At 59.2% G+C, this 16,999-nt stretch overlaps 1 protein-coding gene across 2 annotated transcripts in view; it reads right to left on the reverse strand.

The window, feature by feature from the left end:
• Nucleotides 1-549: 549 nt before the first annotated feature.
• The window catches only part of EFNA2 (ephrin A2), a 50,504-nt gene continuing 34,054 nt past the window's right edge, over nt 550-16,999 (reverse strand). For both annotated transcript variants that reach the window (XM_053966220.1, XM_053966219.1), the window contains exons 2-4: nt 5,955-6,244; nt 4,196-4,261; nt 550-2,984 (exon numbers count right to left, since the gene is read on the reverse strand). In XM_053966220.1, the coding sequence (XP_053822195.1) occupies nt 2,863-2,984; nt 4,196-4,261; nt 5,955-6,244 (478 nt within the window). In that variant the 3' untranslated portion in view covers nt 550-2,862. The remainder of the gene's footprint in view (nt 2,985-4,195; nt 4,262-5,954; nt 6,245-16,999) is intronic.

A 16,999-nucleotide genomic window follows, 5' to 3' on the forward strand; every position in this document is an offset into this window, starting at 1 on the left:
TTAATCACCAGCGGGTTGTTCCTATTGCTGCTAATTATGCTGGAATAGAAGGAGCACGGGCCGCTCCAAAAAAGTTCAGGATTTAAGAAAAGAAAGAGCAGAGGCAGAGGATGCTCGTGATGCCACCTCAGAGAAGCCTGTCCTGGCTTTAGTGGCCTGCCAGGATGTCACCTGTTGGTGTCTCATTCCTGGGGAAACTGAGGCAGCGGCAGGTGAGGAGCAGGGGCTGCGGGAGCTGCCAACCCCGAGCGCCCACCCGCCAGGCAGCCTCGCCTCCTATAATTAAGTACTATCAACAATTGCACATTAATTAATTTAATATCCATTATTATTAATTAACAGGGTAATTAAGTCCTTCCCGTAATTAACACACCACCCAGCCGAGAGGTCTGGCTGCAGAGCCCTGGTGTACCAAGGGAAAGGGGCTGCACAGGGAGCAAGGATGGACCCCCTGGACCCCCTGTGTCCCTGTGGGGACACAACCCTGGACACCCCCCAGCGGGGACATGGAGCCGCACGGAGCGGGGAAAAGTGATTCCTCAAAGCAAGGGCCTCACACGACATTTATTTGTATTTTATTATAAAAAAATACAGAATCCAAATGGGGGGTGAGAGATCCGGTTACCATCAGCACGACGTCGAGGACGAAAGCGGAAATGTCGAAGGACGGAGCGAGGCGCGACGGGGACCAGCACGGGGGGGACGGCGCCGAGGGCAGGGGGGGCTGCTCCAGGGGACCCCCAGCCCTCCCCCAGCCGGCCCCGCTGCCGCCTCCGTCCTTCCACTCTCCCACAGTCGCTGTACACAATATAGATATTTATATATATAATCTATATATATATAAAACACAGACCGAAGGCCAGGCGGGTGCTGCCGGCTCCGCGTCGGAGCTCGGCGGGTGCCCCCCCATCCCCCCCCCATAAACACAATGCTTTTGTCACCTTCGGGAACCACGACCTGGTCTGGACACACGGGACAGGGACAGCAGGGAATGCAATTTTTTTTTTTTTTAATTATGTGGGGGTGGTTTTTTTTTTTTTTTGTAATTTTCTTTTTTTTGTAAATTTTTTTTCTTTCTTTTTTTTTTTTTTTTTTTTTTTTTGGATGGTGGGGATGAGCTTATTGCAAGATTCCAGCTTCCTAGTCTAAAAAATAAAAATAAAATAAAAATAAGATAAACCCTTCCATAAAATCCATTCTCAACAATACATAAAAAAAAACGCTCACAGTATAGCGCTGTATGTACAGGAACGGAGCCCCCCGGCCCCCACGGCGGGAAGGGCCGGGATCCACTCGGAATGGGGGGGCTCCAGCCAGGTCTGAGCCCATCTCTGGCATCTCCCGGGACCACCGACCATCCCTGGCTTCTGCGGGATGGGCACAGGACCTCCCCAAGGTGGGACAGCCCCAGATTTAAGGCGAGGAGGGGTCAGACCCCGGGGCTGCTGCGGGGTGACCCCTCCCTGGGGATCTGCCACCCCTGGGGTCACAGCCAACCTCAGACTGGGGGTTTGGGGGGGGGGTGGAGTTCACTTATTAATGCAAAGGAAAAGGGAAAAATCCCCAAGCCCAGCCCTGGAATGTCGGGGGACAATGGGGGAGCACCAGGAAAGTCCCACACGCGGTCGCCGGCCCCCCCATGGGGACTCCTGTACCCCCAGCCAAGGCATCGGGGGGGACACGGAGCAGGGCGGAGGAGGAAAATCCATGGCACACGCTCCTCCCGCCCCGGCGCCGGCCAAACGCCCTCGGAGCGATGCCCACGGCTGGGCGAGCCCGGCCTGCCGGCTCCCAGCGCCCGGCGGTGCTGCCCGTGCCAGCCGGCCATTCCCGGCCTTCCCAGAGCCGGCCCTTCCCGCTGCTCCCGGCGCCAGCCGTCCCCAGTGCTCTCCATGCCGGTGGCCACTCGCTGCTCCCGGCGCTGGCCGCTCCCGCTGCTCCCCGTGCCAGGCGTCCCTGGCGCTCTCCTCGCTGGCCACTCGCTGCTCTCCCAGTGCTGCTCCTGCGCTGGCCAGACATCGCCAGGGCTCCCCGTGCCGGCCATCCCAGCGTCCCCAGGCCAGCCGTGCCCCGTCTCCTTGGCTGCATCCCATTTCCTTGGCTGCTCACGGAGCCGCCCCGGTGTCCCATGGGGACGGCGGTGACACCCGTGGCACGAGCGGAGGGGACGGGGTGAACCCCCGGGTTCAGAGGGGGCTGCGTCCGTCCAGGCCCCCCGTGCCTGGGGCAGGGGGTGGCCGGGGGCGGCGGGTCCGGCTCCGTGACGTCCTGCGGCCGGGCTGCGAAGGAGTCCGTGCCCGCGGAGCCGGCGGCACCATCGCTGTGTCCGGTGGTCCCGGGGCTACCGGTGGCTCCGCCCACGGCGGGGCAACGAGGGCTCGGCGGGGACTCGAGCCCGGCCCGTGCGGGTCAGTCTGGCACCAGGGGGACCCCACGGGAACAACTCATCAAATAAAAATAAAAATATTTTTTCTTTAAAAAAAACCTAAACCAAACCAAACCAAACCAAAAACAAAACAAAACAAAACAAAACAAAAAAAAAAAAAAAAAAAAAAAAAAAAGGAAAAAAACCCCAAAACGGACGAGGACTCTGTATTTGGTCTAGAAATGTAAAAAGCAACGCCCCACCGGGACAGCCGGGGCTGCAGGGCAGGGATGGAAGTCGGGACCCAGCCCCCGGGACAGCCCGGCACCGCTCCCGGCGGGACGGCCGTGCCACGGCGGGGACTTCAGGCGGCGGCAGGATCCTCGCCGGCAGCACCGACCCTCCCTGGGCACCACGCAGGCGATTCGGGGCGGGCGGGATCCGTCCCCGGGCCGCTCCCGCCCCGCGGAGCCGCTCCCGGCGCGTCGGTGTCGGTGCTACGAGACCAGGAGCGTCCAGACGACCGGCACCACCGCCAGCGCCGCCGGCGGCACCCTGAGGCTGCAGCAGGAGTTGTTGCTGGTGAAAATGGGCTCCGGGGACTCGTAGAGGGAATCGTCTGTGGAAAAGGAAGGAACAGAGGGCGGGTGAGCCGGCGGGACGGCTGCGATCCGGGCTGGAACCGGAGGCGCGGTGACGCTCGGCACCCCGGGATTGGTGTCTGGCAGCATTCCCGTGGCGGTGAGCTGGGCGCTGACCCCTCCCCAAATCCCAGCTTCCCCAAAAGCGCAGCTGCCACCCCTGGGACCCGACACGGGGACATCCGAGTGTGGCTCCGAGGGTGGGAATGCCGAGGGGGCTCCCCAGGGCGCTCTGGTTCCTGCCCCTTTACCGGGATTACGGAGCGTTGTGCCCCGTCCCCGTGCGCCGGAGCGGGGTGACATTGTCCCGGGGGTTTAGCCGGGGATGGACCCGCTCGGGGCAGGGTCACCCCTGGCCCACAGCCTGGGGGTCCCGGCCAGGGCAGCCCGGAGCACACGGGGGGCACGCGGGACCCCACGTGGCCGCTCCCCAGCTCAGCTCGCTCCGGTTTGCCACTGGATTATGGGTTTTTATGGACCCGGAGGCAGGAAAAGCAGAGTCTGGTCCTGCCTGGGGATGCTCCAGTGCTCTGCACACCTGATTCCCCCGTGCCCCCCAATTCCAGAGGGTCCCTCGTGCCGGGATGAAGTTTCCAGACTCATTCCAGGGCCAGACCCAGTCAAGGGGTGCCCCCTCAGGGAAGTCCCACCATCCCCCAGGCCCAGCCTCTCTCTCCCTTCCCCTCCTCTTCCCCTCCGCAAGATGGAACAAAATCCCAATATTATTAAAATGCTAAAAAATAATATCGGGAGAGATTTTTCCCTCCCCTCATCCTGAATAGAACATGATGAGTTTTTACAGATGATTCTGTTATGTTGGGTTTTATTTTAAAGCCACCAAAGGAAGGGAGGCGAGAGCCATCGGTTACCCGGTGACATTCCGCTGTCCCCGGGGAGAGCCGCTGCCATTTGCTAATTACACGTTAACAGGAGAAGAAAATTATTAATTTGTTTTTTTAAATGGCTGATTTATGCGAGTTGGAAAAGTAGCCACTGAGCAGGGATGATTATTGTTATTAATTTTTTTTTCCCTGTGTCTGGACAGTGCTGAGATGGCTCCAACAGAGCTGATGGACCCTGTCCCCATCCCTGTCACCATCGGGGTGGTACCCAAAGGCCACCACTCGTCCCCAACCCATGGGGCAGGAGCTGGGGATGCCCCCAGGGACCCCCCAGACCTCTCACTTACTTGTTGGCCGAACATAAACCTTCAGCTTCAGGCAGGGCCTGTCCACCGTGTTTGGGGGGGACGCGGCTGCGGGAGGAAAAGGGGACAAAGGGGGTGGATTGTGGGGACAGTGGCAAAACGAGGGTCAAGGCACTGAATAAAAATAATAAACATTGGGAGAAAGGGAGGAATCACAGTAATTATTGGGGTGATACTTCCTCTTAGGACGAGAAAATGGGATTCTTTTATATATATGTAAAAAGAGATTTAGTTTTCTCTTTTTTTTTTTTTTAATTAAAGCAGGGTTTTTACCCTTCCCTTTTCTTCTCCATTTTGGCACTTCACCCCATGGGGGGGAGGAAATGGTGCTGAGCTGAGCAGGACCATGAGCGCCCCAACTCCTCCATCCCACTCCATCCCATCACCTCCAGGGCTGCTGCCAACCTTCCATGGGGATGGTTTTTTTTTTTACCCTCCCATTTTCTTTTCCTTTTTGGCACTACACCCCATGGTGGGGGGGGATGGAGAAAGTGCTGAACTGAGCGGCACCACAGGCATGCCATCCCGCAGCATCCCATCCCGCAGGATTCCATCCCATGCTGCTGCATCCCAGCTCCATCCCCAGGGCCAGCGCGTGCCCTTGACCCGCTCCAGAGGCACGAGCGTGTCCCGGTGCTGGCGGGTTAATGGATTCCAATCCGTGGGCTCGAGGAGGAGGTAATTTCTTTTCTTTCATGTCTGCTAAATACGGTTCCTCAAAGAGGCATAATTTCTAATGTTCCGCATGACGGGAATTCTAACCGGGTTAGCAATGATCAGCTTCCCATTTACTCCTGTGTAATCTCTCCCTAACGACATTAAAAAATAAAAAAAAATAAAATAAAATAAAAGCGGGGGGGTTGTTGGGGGGGGAAGAGAGACAGAGAGAGTTGTGGCCGCAGTTATTGCGCTGGTGACATTTTACGGGGGGAAAGAGAGAGGGGGGAAATGGTAATTTAATATAGATAAAAGGAACAAATTAAGTGGGCTGAAAACAGCTGCTTTAGGAAAAAGAGGAGGAATGATAAGGCGGAGGAGCGTGGCCGTGGCTCCGGAGAGGGCGGCGGGGTTGGGGCCGCGCTTCCTCGTTTGGGTTTGGGTTTTATCCCAGCACCTGCTCCCAGCACTGCTGGATTATTTTTCCAGTGCGCTCCTCTCCCCCTCCTGTTCCTGTGGATGCTCTGGAGCTGGAAATTCCCTGCCAGGAGCCCTCGTCCTGCAGCCAGCACCGGAGTTTCCTCCAGAGCAGGCCAGGCCGTTCAGGTTTGGGTGAGAAAGGGAGTCCAGATTCAGGAGAGCATGGGGATACATGGGAGAGCACGGGAATTCCATGTGAGAACATGGGAATTACATGGGAGAGCATAGGAATTACACATAGAAGAGCATGGAAATATATGTGAGAGGATGGAAATTACATGGGAGAGCACAGGAATTACATGTGACACCATGGGAATATTTTTGAGAGCACAAGAATACACAGGAGATTATGGGAACACTGCCTGGGGCTGGGGCCATTCCCAGTGCCATTTCCACTGGGATGAGACCAGTGCCTCTGGACAGTCCTGGTCATTGTAATGCCCAGAGCTGTGACAGCCCCAGCAAAGGTTTCCATGTGATGTTTGCCCTGAGTTGGACACGCTGCAGTTCTGGGGGGATTCTGCAGCATTTTGGGTCACCAATGCAAACCGAGCCACCAGGACCACCCCCGGGATACTCCCACCCCATCCCCATCCCCACTCACAGATGTAGTAGTACTCGTGGCCGGGTCGGAACTCGAAGCCCAGCGAGAAGGGGGTGAAGAGCTGGAACTTCTCGGAGAACTTGAGGGGCCCGTTGGGGGAGTCGGGGCGGTTGCACTCCCAGCGCTTGAAGCCGCGCTGCCGGTGGTCACAGGACGCGTGGCCCTCGTAGTTGACCATGTAGAGGATGTACCTCTCCATCCGCTCCGGCAGCGGCTCCTCGTAGTGCGGGCAGTAGATGTCCAGGTAGTCGTTGATGCTCACCTCCACCGTGTAGTCCCCGCGGTGGAACCTGCGGAGACGTTGGGTCAGAGGGTCACAAACTCGCTCTCGCTCACTTGGAGACCCCTCCCGGCACGCTGGAATCACGGAGTCACACAGAGGTTTGGGTTGGAAGGGACCTTGAAGGTCATCCAGCCCCCATGGGTGTTCTGTTTCTGTGCCCTGCTTGGTGTCCTGGGCTGGGACTCTGCCAAGCCGCTCTTCTGGGGACTGAAAAGGCTCTTGTTTGGCAGGAACGAGCCAAGGAGAGCCATTCCTGGGAGATCAAGTGGTGCCTCCAGCTGATCCAGGACTATCGGATACGTGGCTAAGGAGGGGAACACAGGACCATGGAATTCCAGGATGGTTTGGGTGGGAAGGACCTTAAAGCCCATGCAGTCCCCCCATGCCGTGGGCAGGGACACCTTCCACTGTCCCAGGCTGCTCCAAACCCCATCCAAACTGGCCTTGGACACTGCCAGGGGTGGGGCAGCCACAGCTGCTCTGGGCACCCTGTGCCAGGGCCTCACCTCTCTGTGATCCAAAGCCTGATCCAACCCCCCAGCCCCATTAACCTCCAGACTAACCCAGATCTTCTTTGTTTCATGCCAACAAACCAGCACCAACTGGTAGGAAACCACACAAAAATTATTCTTCCTGGCGGTGCTGGCATCGCCGCAGCCCAGCGCCGCAATCCCGGTGTCATTGGTGTTCTTGGCACCGATTATCCAAGAGATTAAGGGATTAGCAGCACTGGAGAACTCCGTGGCACATGCCAGCAACCCCCCTCCAGCTCCTCAGGGCGGCTCCGGTGATCCCCTCCCCAAATTCCAGACCCCCAGCACCACAGCTGGTGGAGCTCAAGGCCAAATTCGCCGTTCCCCTCTGGCAGCTTGGCTTCCCCTCCTCACTGACTGAGGTTTTTTCCCATCAATTTAAGGTTCCCCCCATCAGGTAGCCCCCCAACACCTCGGCACTGCCAGGGGCAGTGGTCACCCCACAGCTCCGGGGCTTGGCCGGTGGTTGGAGCGGTCAGCACAGCCCTGGTGGGCTGGGGACAGTGAGCACAACCCCCTCAACCTCCCAAAGCGGAATCTCGGGGGTCCCAAACACCCCCTGAGGCTCTGGCAGCTGCTGAGATGGCTTCAACTCATCCAGGAACACCCCGAAAGTGCATCCCCATCCCTGCGGTGGGATGGCGGCGGAGGGTGACCCCCAAAAGGGAAGGGGGGGAAGAAGGGAGGTGGTGTGGGGAGGGGGGGGGGTCCTGCAGCCCCCCTCCAGCTCATTACCTGCCTCATAAGCTCTCTGATCACACAGGGAACACGCTAATTAAGGAGCAGGGTTTCTCCCTCTCCTTCCCTCTCCTTTCCTGAGCCAGTTGTGCCAACCCTGCCCCTGGCAAGGTAACATTGGAAAATGTAAAATTAATACAAAGGGCTGGAATTTACTGGGAAACAATTTTCAAATGCACAGAGAACAATAAAAAATATTTAAAGAAAAAACCAACAAAAAAACCGTCTTCTCTCGGCCTTTTATTTTAAAAAATTATTTATTTTAATGATCGTTACTAAAGCCAAAGCAAAGGCGGGGGGGGGGGCCCACATATCAGGGGAATAACAGTAATAATAATTATTACATTTTTGAGGAAAAACTCACTTTGAGGGCCTTTGCCTGCCTGACAAATTGCTGAATTAAAGCTGATTAAAGATGATTAATGGCCCAGACAGAGATGGGGGGTGGCGCAGGGAGGGAGTCACTCTCCTTTGGGATGATCTTATGGGATGATGCCATCACCAGGGATGATGCCACTGGATGGGGATGATGCCGTGGGATGGGGATGATGCCATCACCAGGGAAGTACCCCGGGACACCCCCCGGCCTGGCAGCCCACGCTCCATGGACACCCCGGCTCCGGAGCTCCATGCTCCCACCCTCCCTGGGGTGTCCCCAGCACAGGACATGTCACCCACCGAGCCTGGCTCCATCAGGTTTGGGTTTAATTGACAAGTTCCCAGCACCGTGACACCCCTGCCCCTTCACGACACGAGCAAGAATCCATCGGAGGGAAACTGTCCGGAATTAAAATCTCAGAGCTGCTGAAGCCCCTTTGGCAGTTCCCAGCCCCTGTGTCCCCGCAGCACGCCGGGCAGGGTGGCATCTCCATGCTGGAAACACATTGGATCCTCAAGTTTTTACCTCTTGGATATTCACTATGGAGGGGAGAGGAGAGGCACCTGCAGATGGAGAGCCCTGGCCCCTGCAGGTCAGACCCAACCAGGAGAGCAAATCCCACACCCAAACCCTGGTCCTGCTCCCCCAAACCACAGCCAGTGCCTCAGTTTCCCCTCTGAGCTGCAGCAGCATCCTCCCAAAATTCCCGAATTCGGGCAGCGACCCAGCACAGGAACAAAGCGGATTTGTCTCTACACCCTGTGAGACCAGCCAGTGTCCCAAGGGTTAAATAATTCAGATTTTTCTTTCCTGAACAGCTTGAAAAGAGATATGATTGCGCCCACTGGAATACGGGGGGGGGGGGATATTATGGATGGAAAAGAGCTATTTAAGCTGAGGAACGGTGTTGGCACATAAACAAATGGGTATAAACCAGCCATGAATAAATTGAGGCTGGAAATTAGGAGGTTTGGAACAACTGGGGGCCGGTTGGGGCTCACAGGGGCAGAGGGGCGAGGGGGGAACTGGGGCAGGGGGCCAGGTATGGGGCCCCCCCTGCTCCAAGGGCACCCGTCCTTGCAGGGCCAGGCACTGAGAGATTTAAAATCTCCCTTCCGCTTTCATCTCCCGAAATCTCCTTCATTCAAATAGTCACAGCGTGATCAGGAGTAATAAGCCTATTACAGAGCAAAATAAAACACAGCAGCTCCCCCCCCGCCCCCCCAAACCAGCCCCCCCCCCAGCCCTCCTGCCCTCTTTGGGGCTGTTAAATACAACCCGATGGAAATTCAGCTGCAGAGCAGCCAATGTCAACCCCCCCGGCTCCCCCAGCCCTGCAAGGTGTCCCCCCCTCAGGAAACGGGGAAAAAGTGGCTCCCGGAGCCGGGGGGGTGGCAGGGAAGGGCCCCCGGGGCGCAGGCGCCCACCGACCCCTTCCAGCAGCTCCTTTCTGCATTAATCCTGTTGCTCGGCTGGCTCCTGGCATGTCCGTGGCCAGCAATGGACTTCACGCCGGGAACGTTTAAGCCGGTTTTCCATCTGCTTCTCCTTCTCCTTGGGCAGCCGGAATCGCTGCTGAGCCCGAGCCCAGCGTCATCCCTCGGGACAACGGCAGCGCTGGGCAGGAGCCAGACGGGGCCATCGGGGGGAATTTGGGCCACGTGCTGGTCCCAGTGCCCCGAAGGCTGATCCCTACTCCCTGCTCAAGAGGCAGAAGTCGCCTGCGGAGCTGGGAGGGGATGGAGCCGGAGCTGGATGCACCTGGACACCTGTGTCCACCTAGTTTTGGTCCAGTGGGCTTGACCACCCCCACACCCCACCCCACTGCCCCATGCCACCACCTCACCAGTGCCAAGGTTGATTTTAACTGTGTTTCCAAATACTTTCCATGGTGGAGAGCGAGCATCGCCCGCACCGGCACCTCCCAAACTCCCTCCAGGCTGTGCCGGAGGATCCCAGCATCCCACCAGGGCCAAGCCCTGGCACTGGCAGGGATAAGATGACATTCAGGGGACGCCCTGTCCCCATCCACCCCAACCCCCGGGAGGGTGGCAGTGACGAGTCCCAGTCCCCGGAGGCTCCGGCGTTGTCCCTGGTGCCACGGTGGGACAGAGCGGGGACGTCGTCGTGGCTCGCGGAGCGCCAGTAATGTGGTCCGGAGGGACCCCGCCGTACACACAGCACCTAAATTATTTAATTTCTCCAAACTGCTGCACCTTTATAAATCATTAAAAGCTCCTTTTGATCTGTGTTAATGAGGTTTCCTGAGTGTGGGGCTGGGAAATGTTTCGGCGCCAGAAAGCGACGCTGCTGATTAAAAAAATAAAGAGGGGGCGAGCGGGAGCATGGGGGGCAGGACAGGCACGGGCAGGGGCTGGGGGCACGGGGAGGTGGGCACGGGGCGGGGGGCACAGGGGCTCCCCAGGGCCCAGCCAGGCAGTGGAGGGGCTTTAGGGATGCCTGTCATGTTTATGTTCTTTCCCTTCCCTTTCTCTTCCCCTCCCTTCCCTTTCTCTTTCAGTTTCCCTTTCCTTTTCAGTTTTCCTTCCCTTTTCTCTCTCCCTTTCCCTTTCCCTTTCCTTTCCTCTTTCCCAGAGCTTTCCAGCCAGGGAATCCAGGGAACACTCTGGTCCCAGCTGCGACCACATCCCTGGGAAATGTCAGTGCCCACCGAACCACGGGCAGGGCTGGGGCTCTTGGTCCTCCTGGTGCTCTGGGAAACAATTCCCCCTTTGGGAGCAGCGGGATGGGATCAAACCCCCCGGGGCTGTCACTGGGAGCCGTGGCGAGCGGGAGGGTCCGGTTCCAGCAGTGCCACCATCGGTGACCCCGTTGGTGACCCCGTGGGAGCGCCGCGGCGCCGGCCCTGACAGCTTTAATGCCGATATTTATCTCCGCTCCAAACCTCCGAGACCGGCTCCATATTCAGGAGCTCAAACACCGGGATCGGGAATGACGGCGACGGCTCCGCTGACGGCAGCTGGGTTTGGGCTGACAGCCCCGGAGCTGCTCTGGCTGGGACAGGGGTGGGACAGGGGTGGAGATGGGAATGTGAATGCGGATAGACACAAGGACAGGGATAGGGATGGACACAAGAACGTGGATAGAGACAGAGATAAGGAGAGGGATGGGGACAGGGATGGGAATGGGGACAGAGACAGGGATGGGGTGGGGATGGAATGGGGATAGAGACAGGGACAGTGATAGGGATGGAGATGGGCACAGGGATGGGGATGAGGACTGCTGCAGGCATTGTGGGTAATGAAAAATTCCATGCAGACCCAGGGGGCACTTCCCCAGCCCTGCCATCCCTGGAGCTGGTCAGGGACCAGCACTGCCTCAGCTGGAGCAGGGGAGCAGCAACCCCAGCCCGGCTCAGCGTGGCGCTGCCGGAGCTCACACCTCCACTGACGGATATTTCCCTTTCCCTCCTTTTAAGGTAAATGACAGAAAATCCCAGGACAGCCATCAGCCTCCGAGGTAACCTCGTCCCGCCTCGGCCGAGTTCCCACAGGATTCAGCGGCTCCTGTTACCTGGGGCAACGGCGGGGAAATGACGGCTGGCATCTAAATTGCCATCATTATGCTCCAGAGCCAACACTCCCCATTTACACTTTATTGTCATCTTTTGCTTTAGGGAGATGCTGAGATATTACAGGACGGGGTGACAGAGCAGGATGAGATGGGATGCACGAGGAGAGCGGCGCGGAGATGAATGGGGACCCCCGGAGCTGTTATTTCAGCCTGATTGCGGATCCGGAAGCAGAGCCGAGCCCGATCCTGCAGGCTGTGGGGAGGCTTTAGCACACAGAAGAAAATAAAATTTGTTTAAATGCAAGCGCCAGCCTGGCGGGGCCTGGGCACGTGGTACCTGGGAGAGGATTCCCACCAAAGCAGTGCCGAAAACGCCGCGGAAGCGGCTCAGCCTCCTCCAGCTGCAGGGATACTCATGGAATAATGGGAACTGATCCTCACCGACAGCTGGTACTGGCACCACACTGTGGGGCTGGCACCCCTGGTAGCCTTTGTGGGGCTGGTACCTCAGTATTGGACAGGTATCCCATTGTGGGGCTGGCACCCCATTACATCTCCTGCATCCCACAGTAGCACTGTGCCCCATTCCAGGGCTGGGCACTGCATTGCGGGGCCAACTCCAAGGATACTCCTGGGCACCCCAAAGCAAAACCTGCTCTTGGTTCTCCAAACTCCAAGTTCACTCTCCCTCCCCATCCCACTTTTTGCCAAGCTGCACAAAGGAAATGCAAAGCCAAACTTGGGATGTCACCCCCCATCCCATCCCCACACAGTGACTGCAGTGACACAGGGCCAGGGGGGCTGCTGGAGACAGCAGGGGAGGAACGGGGCCTTTCAAGTCTTTGCAGTGAAAAAAGAGAGAAAAAAGCAGAGCTCAAAAACTGAGAGCAACTTTTCAAGGAAGAGCCAGAGTGGCTTTGCCCTCAGCCCCACTGGGCCATGAACAGGATTGGGATCGGGAGATTCCTTCCCACACAACGCCTCCCTGAGAGGAACCCCGGAGCTCAGAGTGCCTGGGATAAACCCAACCAGAGCCATGGCCCCATGGATGCACCAGGAGCTGGGAGTTCCACATGACCCAGCACGACACGGACACGCTGGGTGGATGGACCCTGCCATGATGCCAAGCACGGATCAGATGGGTTTTTCCCTCAGACTCATGACATCACCCTCTTGTCCAGAAAAAACACAGGTGTCAGCCGGAAATCGTGGTTTTAGCACTCAAATATTCCATTTTCCACATGCCACAGCCTATCCAGGGGCATGAACCCACTCCCCAGGCAGGTGGAGCCTCTTTTTGGGGAGCTCTACCCTCGCCCCACAACCAAAGCTCCCTGGAACCACTCCAGCTGCTGCAATTCCCACCACTCACCCCTCATTAGCATGGATGCTCATTAGCCCAGCGCTGAGACTAATCAATACTGCCATTAACCGACTCCCTGGAATTAATGCGCTTGAACCTGGCAGGCCGCAGGATATTGGTCATTTTTCCACTTAACCTGGCAGGAGGAGTTTTTCCCTTTGCTGGTAGCAGTGGATGACGAAGGGAAGCTGGGTCAGTTCATCCCTTCAGCTCCTGGCTGCTGGTTCACCACCAGCTTTGGGCTCACCACCACTTTTTGGTCATCCCAAGGTTGTTGGATGCTCCCAAACTTCAGGGAGCACCGTCAACAACAGGAGAAGGGCAGCCCTGTCCCAAGCCATTGGGTTGGAGACCCTAGAGAAGGTTCTGGGGTCTCCCTCACAGCACAGGGACACCCAGATCGTGACCCTCTGGTGCCACCCCATTCCTGCAGCTGCTCCATCCCTTCTGCACCAGGTTCCTGGCCCCGGAGCCCTGGGCAGGCATAGCCGAGCTGCTCTCCCGGGCACCCCAGAGCCACCCTCCCCTGCTGCTCCCGCCGCCTCGCAGCGCCTCTGGCTAAACAGAGATCAGAAATGTTAGATCTTTCCTAACATCTCCTGCCAGCACTGTCAGTGGCCCTCTCCAGAGTACCAGGGCCCTCTGTTATGTAAACACAGCACATTCTCTGTCAAAGATTAAAAAAAAAAAAGCCTCATTTGCACATAAAAGCAGCCTCTGCACTAGTTACGGGCACTGTGGCATGTAAGGAAGACTGTAGGTTAAATTCAATAATAAAGTGGGGCGGCGCAGAGGTCCCGCTCCAACTCCTTCTCCCTCAGCCCGGCCCCAGCTGCTCCGGCCCAACCTGCGGCCACCAAGTGGTGCCGGTCACGAGCCCCTGGGATGGGGACTGAGGAGGGACCCTGAGCCCCGGGCTGGGCTGTGGGTGAGTGACCCCCAGGCCCCTCACTGCACTGTGCCAGGCCACCCTGAGACCCCACCCTGGTGCTCCTCTGTGCCCCGTTCATGCTCATGGCACCCCAGGCTCCATCATCCCCATCTCCTCCCTTGGCACACCACTCAGAGCGGGGCCTGCTGCCCCGCACCCCTCCCCACACGTTTTTGGGGGCTGGCACCGCCCTCACGCCCCAGCACAGCTCTGCCATCGCCAGGAGCAGCTCCCGGCTACTGAGGCACCAGGAGCCACACCGATCATGAATGTGACACCGCCCATGTGGCATCCCTTGCTGCCAGCCCTCGGTGACGCGGTGCCCTCCAGGGTGGGGGGGCACCGGGGGGGTCTCGGGCCACGGCTGCCCCTCGCAGGGAGCGCCAGCGGCCGGCCGGCTCCGGGGATGGCGGCAGCCAGCTGGGCCCACGGCCGGGTCCGCGCAAATCGAATCAGAGCAGAAACTCAACTGTCGGAGAGACAGGGCTGGGAAGTGTCACAGTAATTGTGTTAGTGCCAGCAGCGCCGCGGCTGCGCCGGGAGCCGGGGGCACGGCGAGCCGGGCACGGCGAGCCGGGCACGGCAGGGTGGGATGGGCACAGCAGGACGGCACACAGCAATGGGCACACAAGGGTGGCCACAACAGGACGGCCGTGATGGGATGGGCAAAGCCAGCACAGGGGCTCGCAGGACACCCAGATCTGTCAGGCCCAGGGGGAGCAGTGAGGGTCCAAGAGGGATCAGGGCAAGGGCCAGCGGACCCAGACAGCCGCAGAAGGGGCAGAGCCAGGTGGCAGGAGGGGTGACAGTGGTGGTTGGCAGTGAAGGTGACGGGGCCACCGGGCTCCAGTGGGAGGCGATTCATTCCCAAATCACTGCGTGTCACCGTGCAGCACACGCGTGCGTCCCCATGGCCGGCAGCCTGGCACACAGGCACCAGCCTGGCATTCGTGTCCCCGTGCACACTCAGCCCCGCGCACACCGGCCCCGCTCACGTCCCCGCCGCCGTCGGGCGCCGCACGTCTCTCGCAGCCGGCCGCCGGGCACGTGCCAGCCGTGCACGGGATCACGCGTGCTCATCCGTGCTCGGGGGCTCACGCTGAGCGCCCTAATTACCGCGTCTGGCCAGGCGGGCGGGCGCTGATAAGGGGCACGGGACGGAGCCGCTGGGGGTTATCAGCCGGTGACAGCCGGGCCCCCCGCCGCCCGCGCCGGCTCCGCGCCGCAGCCCGCTGGGACAGCCGGATCAAGGCGCCCTTTGGGGGTCTCCAGCGGGGGATGGGGTAAACAGCCCCCCAGGGGTGACCTCATTAGCACGGCCGAGCCCCAGCATCGTTGTGGCTGGGCCTGACATGCTGCAGGCAGAGCCTCAAGATGTGGGGTCACCAGCGGCACGGTGTCGGTGCCAGCCTCTTGTCTCATCTGCTGTCACCTCCCCGCTGTCCCGGGGGGGACGGACAGCCTTTCCTGGGGCATCCACCCTGCCAGTCCCACTCTCACCAGGCTGGAGGGAGATTTTGGGTGTCCCTGGTGCTGTGAGGGCCAGGGTGGCAGCAGGAAAGGCCACTGAGGAGATAGATCAGTGTCACACTCTGGTCTATGAGCCAAACTGGCCACTGTCCTGGCACTCCACAGAGCCGTTCCATTTGTCTCATCCCAGAGCCACAACTGGGACACGGCACGGTCCTACTGTGACACCAGCATGGTATCCACTGCTTCTGTGCCTCAGTTTCTCTGCCCCAGGGCTGGATCTTCCTGCATGGTGCGGGTCCAGCAGCAGGAGCGGCAAAGAAGGAGCACATTCCCCATCCCAACTGGCTAAAGACACACAAATTAACATGGATAAACACGGGCTGGTGCATTATTTCACTTTTTGGCCACTATTTTCGTCTGGCGGCTGAATTCCAGGCAGCGGTGAGATGGGTGGCAGCAGGGAGGGGGTTGGCAGGAGCACCGGTGACTCTTTAACCTTGGAACACTTGGACTGGCAGGGAATTTGGGGCGAGCAGCAGTGGTAATTTGATCGGCGGGAGCCGGGCGAGCGCCGGCCCCGCAATCACCGGGAAAACGCCGACGCGGTGGAAATCGGCCGCCGCTGCCCAGCGGGGCGTCACGGCGGGGCCGGGCGGGCGCGGGGACACGGCTCAGAAGGACGGACACGGCACGGCACGGGGCAGGCACCTGCCTGTCACCCCGCAGCCCCCCGCCTCTGTTCAGCGCCACCCTGGCATTGCCAGGGGACAGCGGGCGGGCCCCAGACCCGCGGTGACCCCCGGCCAAAGGACAGCACTGTCCCCCCGTCCTGGCAGTGCGGGGCTGCGGAGCCAGAATTTATCACGCCCCCCCCGACAGCTCCCTTTGGCAGGGTCTCCGGGGGGGGGCCGAGCGATGCCTTTTGTCTGCTCAACAATTAATAATTTCCTGGCTAATGATGAACTCCGACTTACCAAGCAGGGAGTGGCTGTGTGTGGGAAGGAGCTGGCCCTCCCTCACCCCGCCGTGCCCCCTCGCCACAACCTCTCTCACGGCCGGGTGGAATGTTGGGGCACCCAGAGATAAGGCTGGGCTGTGGGACACCCTGCATCTCACCATCCTTCCCACAGGCACGCTGGCCCCCAAAAAGGGTGCCCCAAAAGCAGGAGGATGGTGCTGGGCTGGCAGGATGGGTCCCCCTCTGGCGGTGCCAGCAGGTGGGTGCTGCGCCGTGCTGCGGCAGCAGGTGCTGGCAGCGCTCTAAGTGCCACTGGCGGCAGCCCCGGAGCGCTCCAGGAGCAGATAACCGGCTGATGGGGCTGAGCTAATGGAGAAAATCCATTTAGGATCACTCGATACTCTCCCCTGGGCTTTCATTACACCTCGGGGCTCCGCAGGGCACCGGGCCCTGAGCCGGCCTCTGCCAGCCCAGATCCCATCGCTGCCGGCTGGATGTCTCGGCAGAGGCACTGGCAGGATATGGAGAGGGATGAGGGGAAAAACAGTGGGAAGGGATGAGCATCGGAAGGAATGAGGGAAGAAATGCAGGGAGGGATGAAGGAAGGAGTGTAGGAAGGGATGTGCATGGGAAGGGATGTAGAAAGGGATGCAGGGAGGGATGCAGGAAGGGATGCAGGAAGGGATATGCAGGGGGAGGGATGCAGAAAGAGATGCAGGGAGGGACGCAGGAAGGAACGTGCATGGGAAGCGATGCAGGAAGGGACACAGGGAGGCTTGTGCACAAAGCCTGCAGCCCTGAGCTTGTAGCTGCAGGTGACAAGAGCAACACCAGCAATCCCTGCGAGGGACAG

The sequence above is a fragment of the Vidua chalybeata genome, chromosome 27 (genome assembly GCF_026979565.1).
Source record: "Vidua chalybeata isolate OUT-0048 chromosome 27, bVidCha1 merged haplotype, whole genome shotgun sequence".
NCBI classification, from domain to species: domain Eukaryota; kingdom Metazoa; phylum Chordata; class Aves; order Passeriformes; family Viduidae; genus Vidua; species Vidua chalybeata.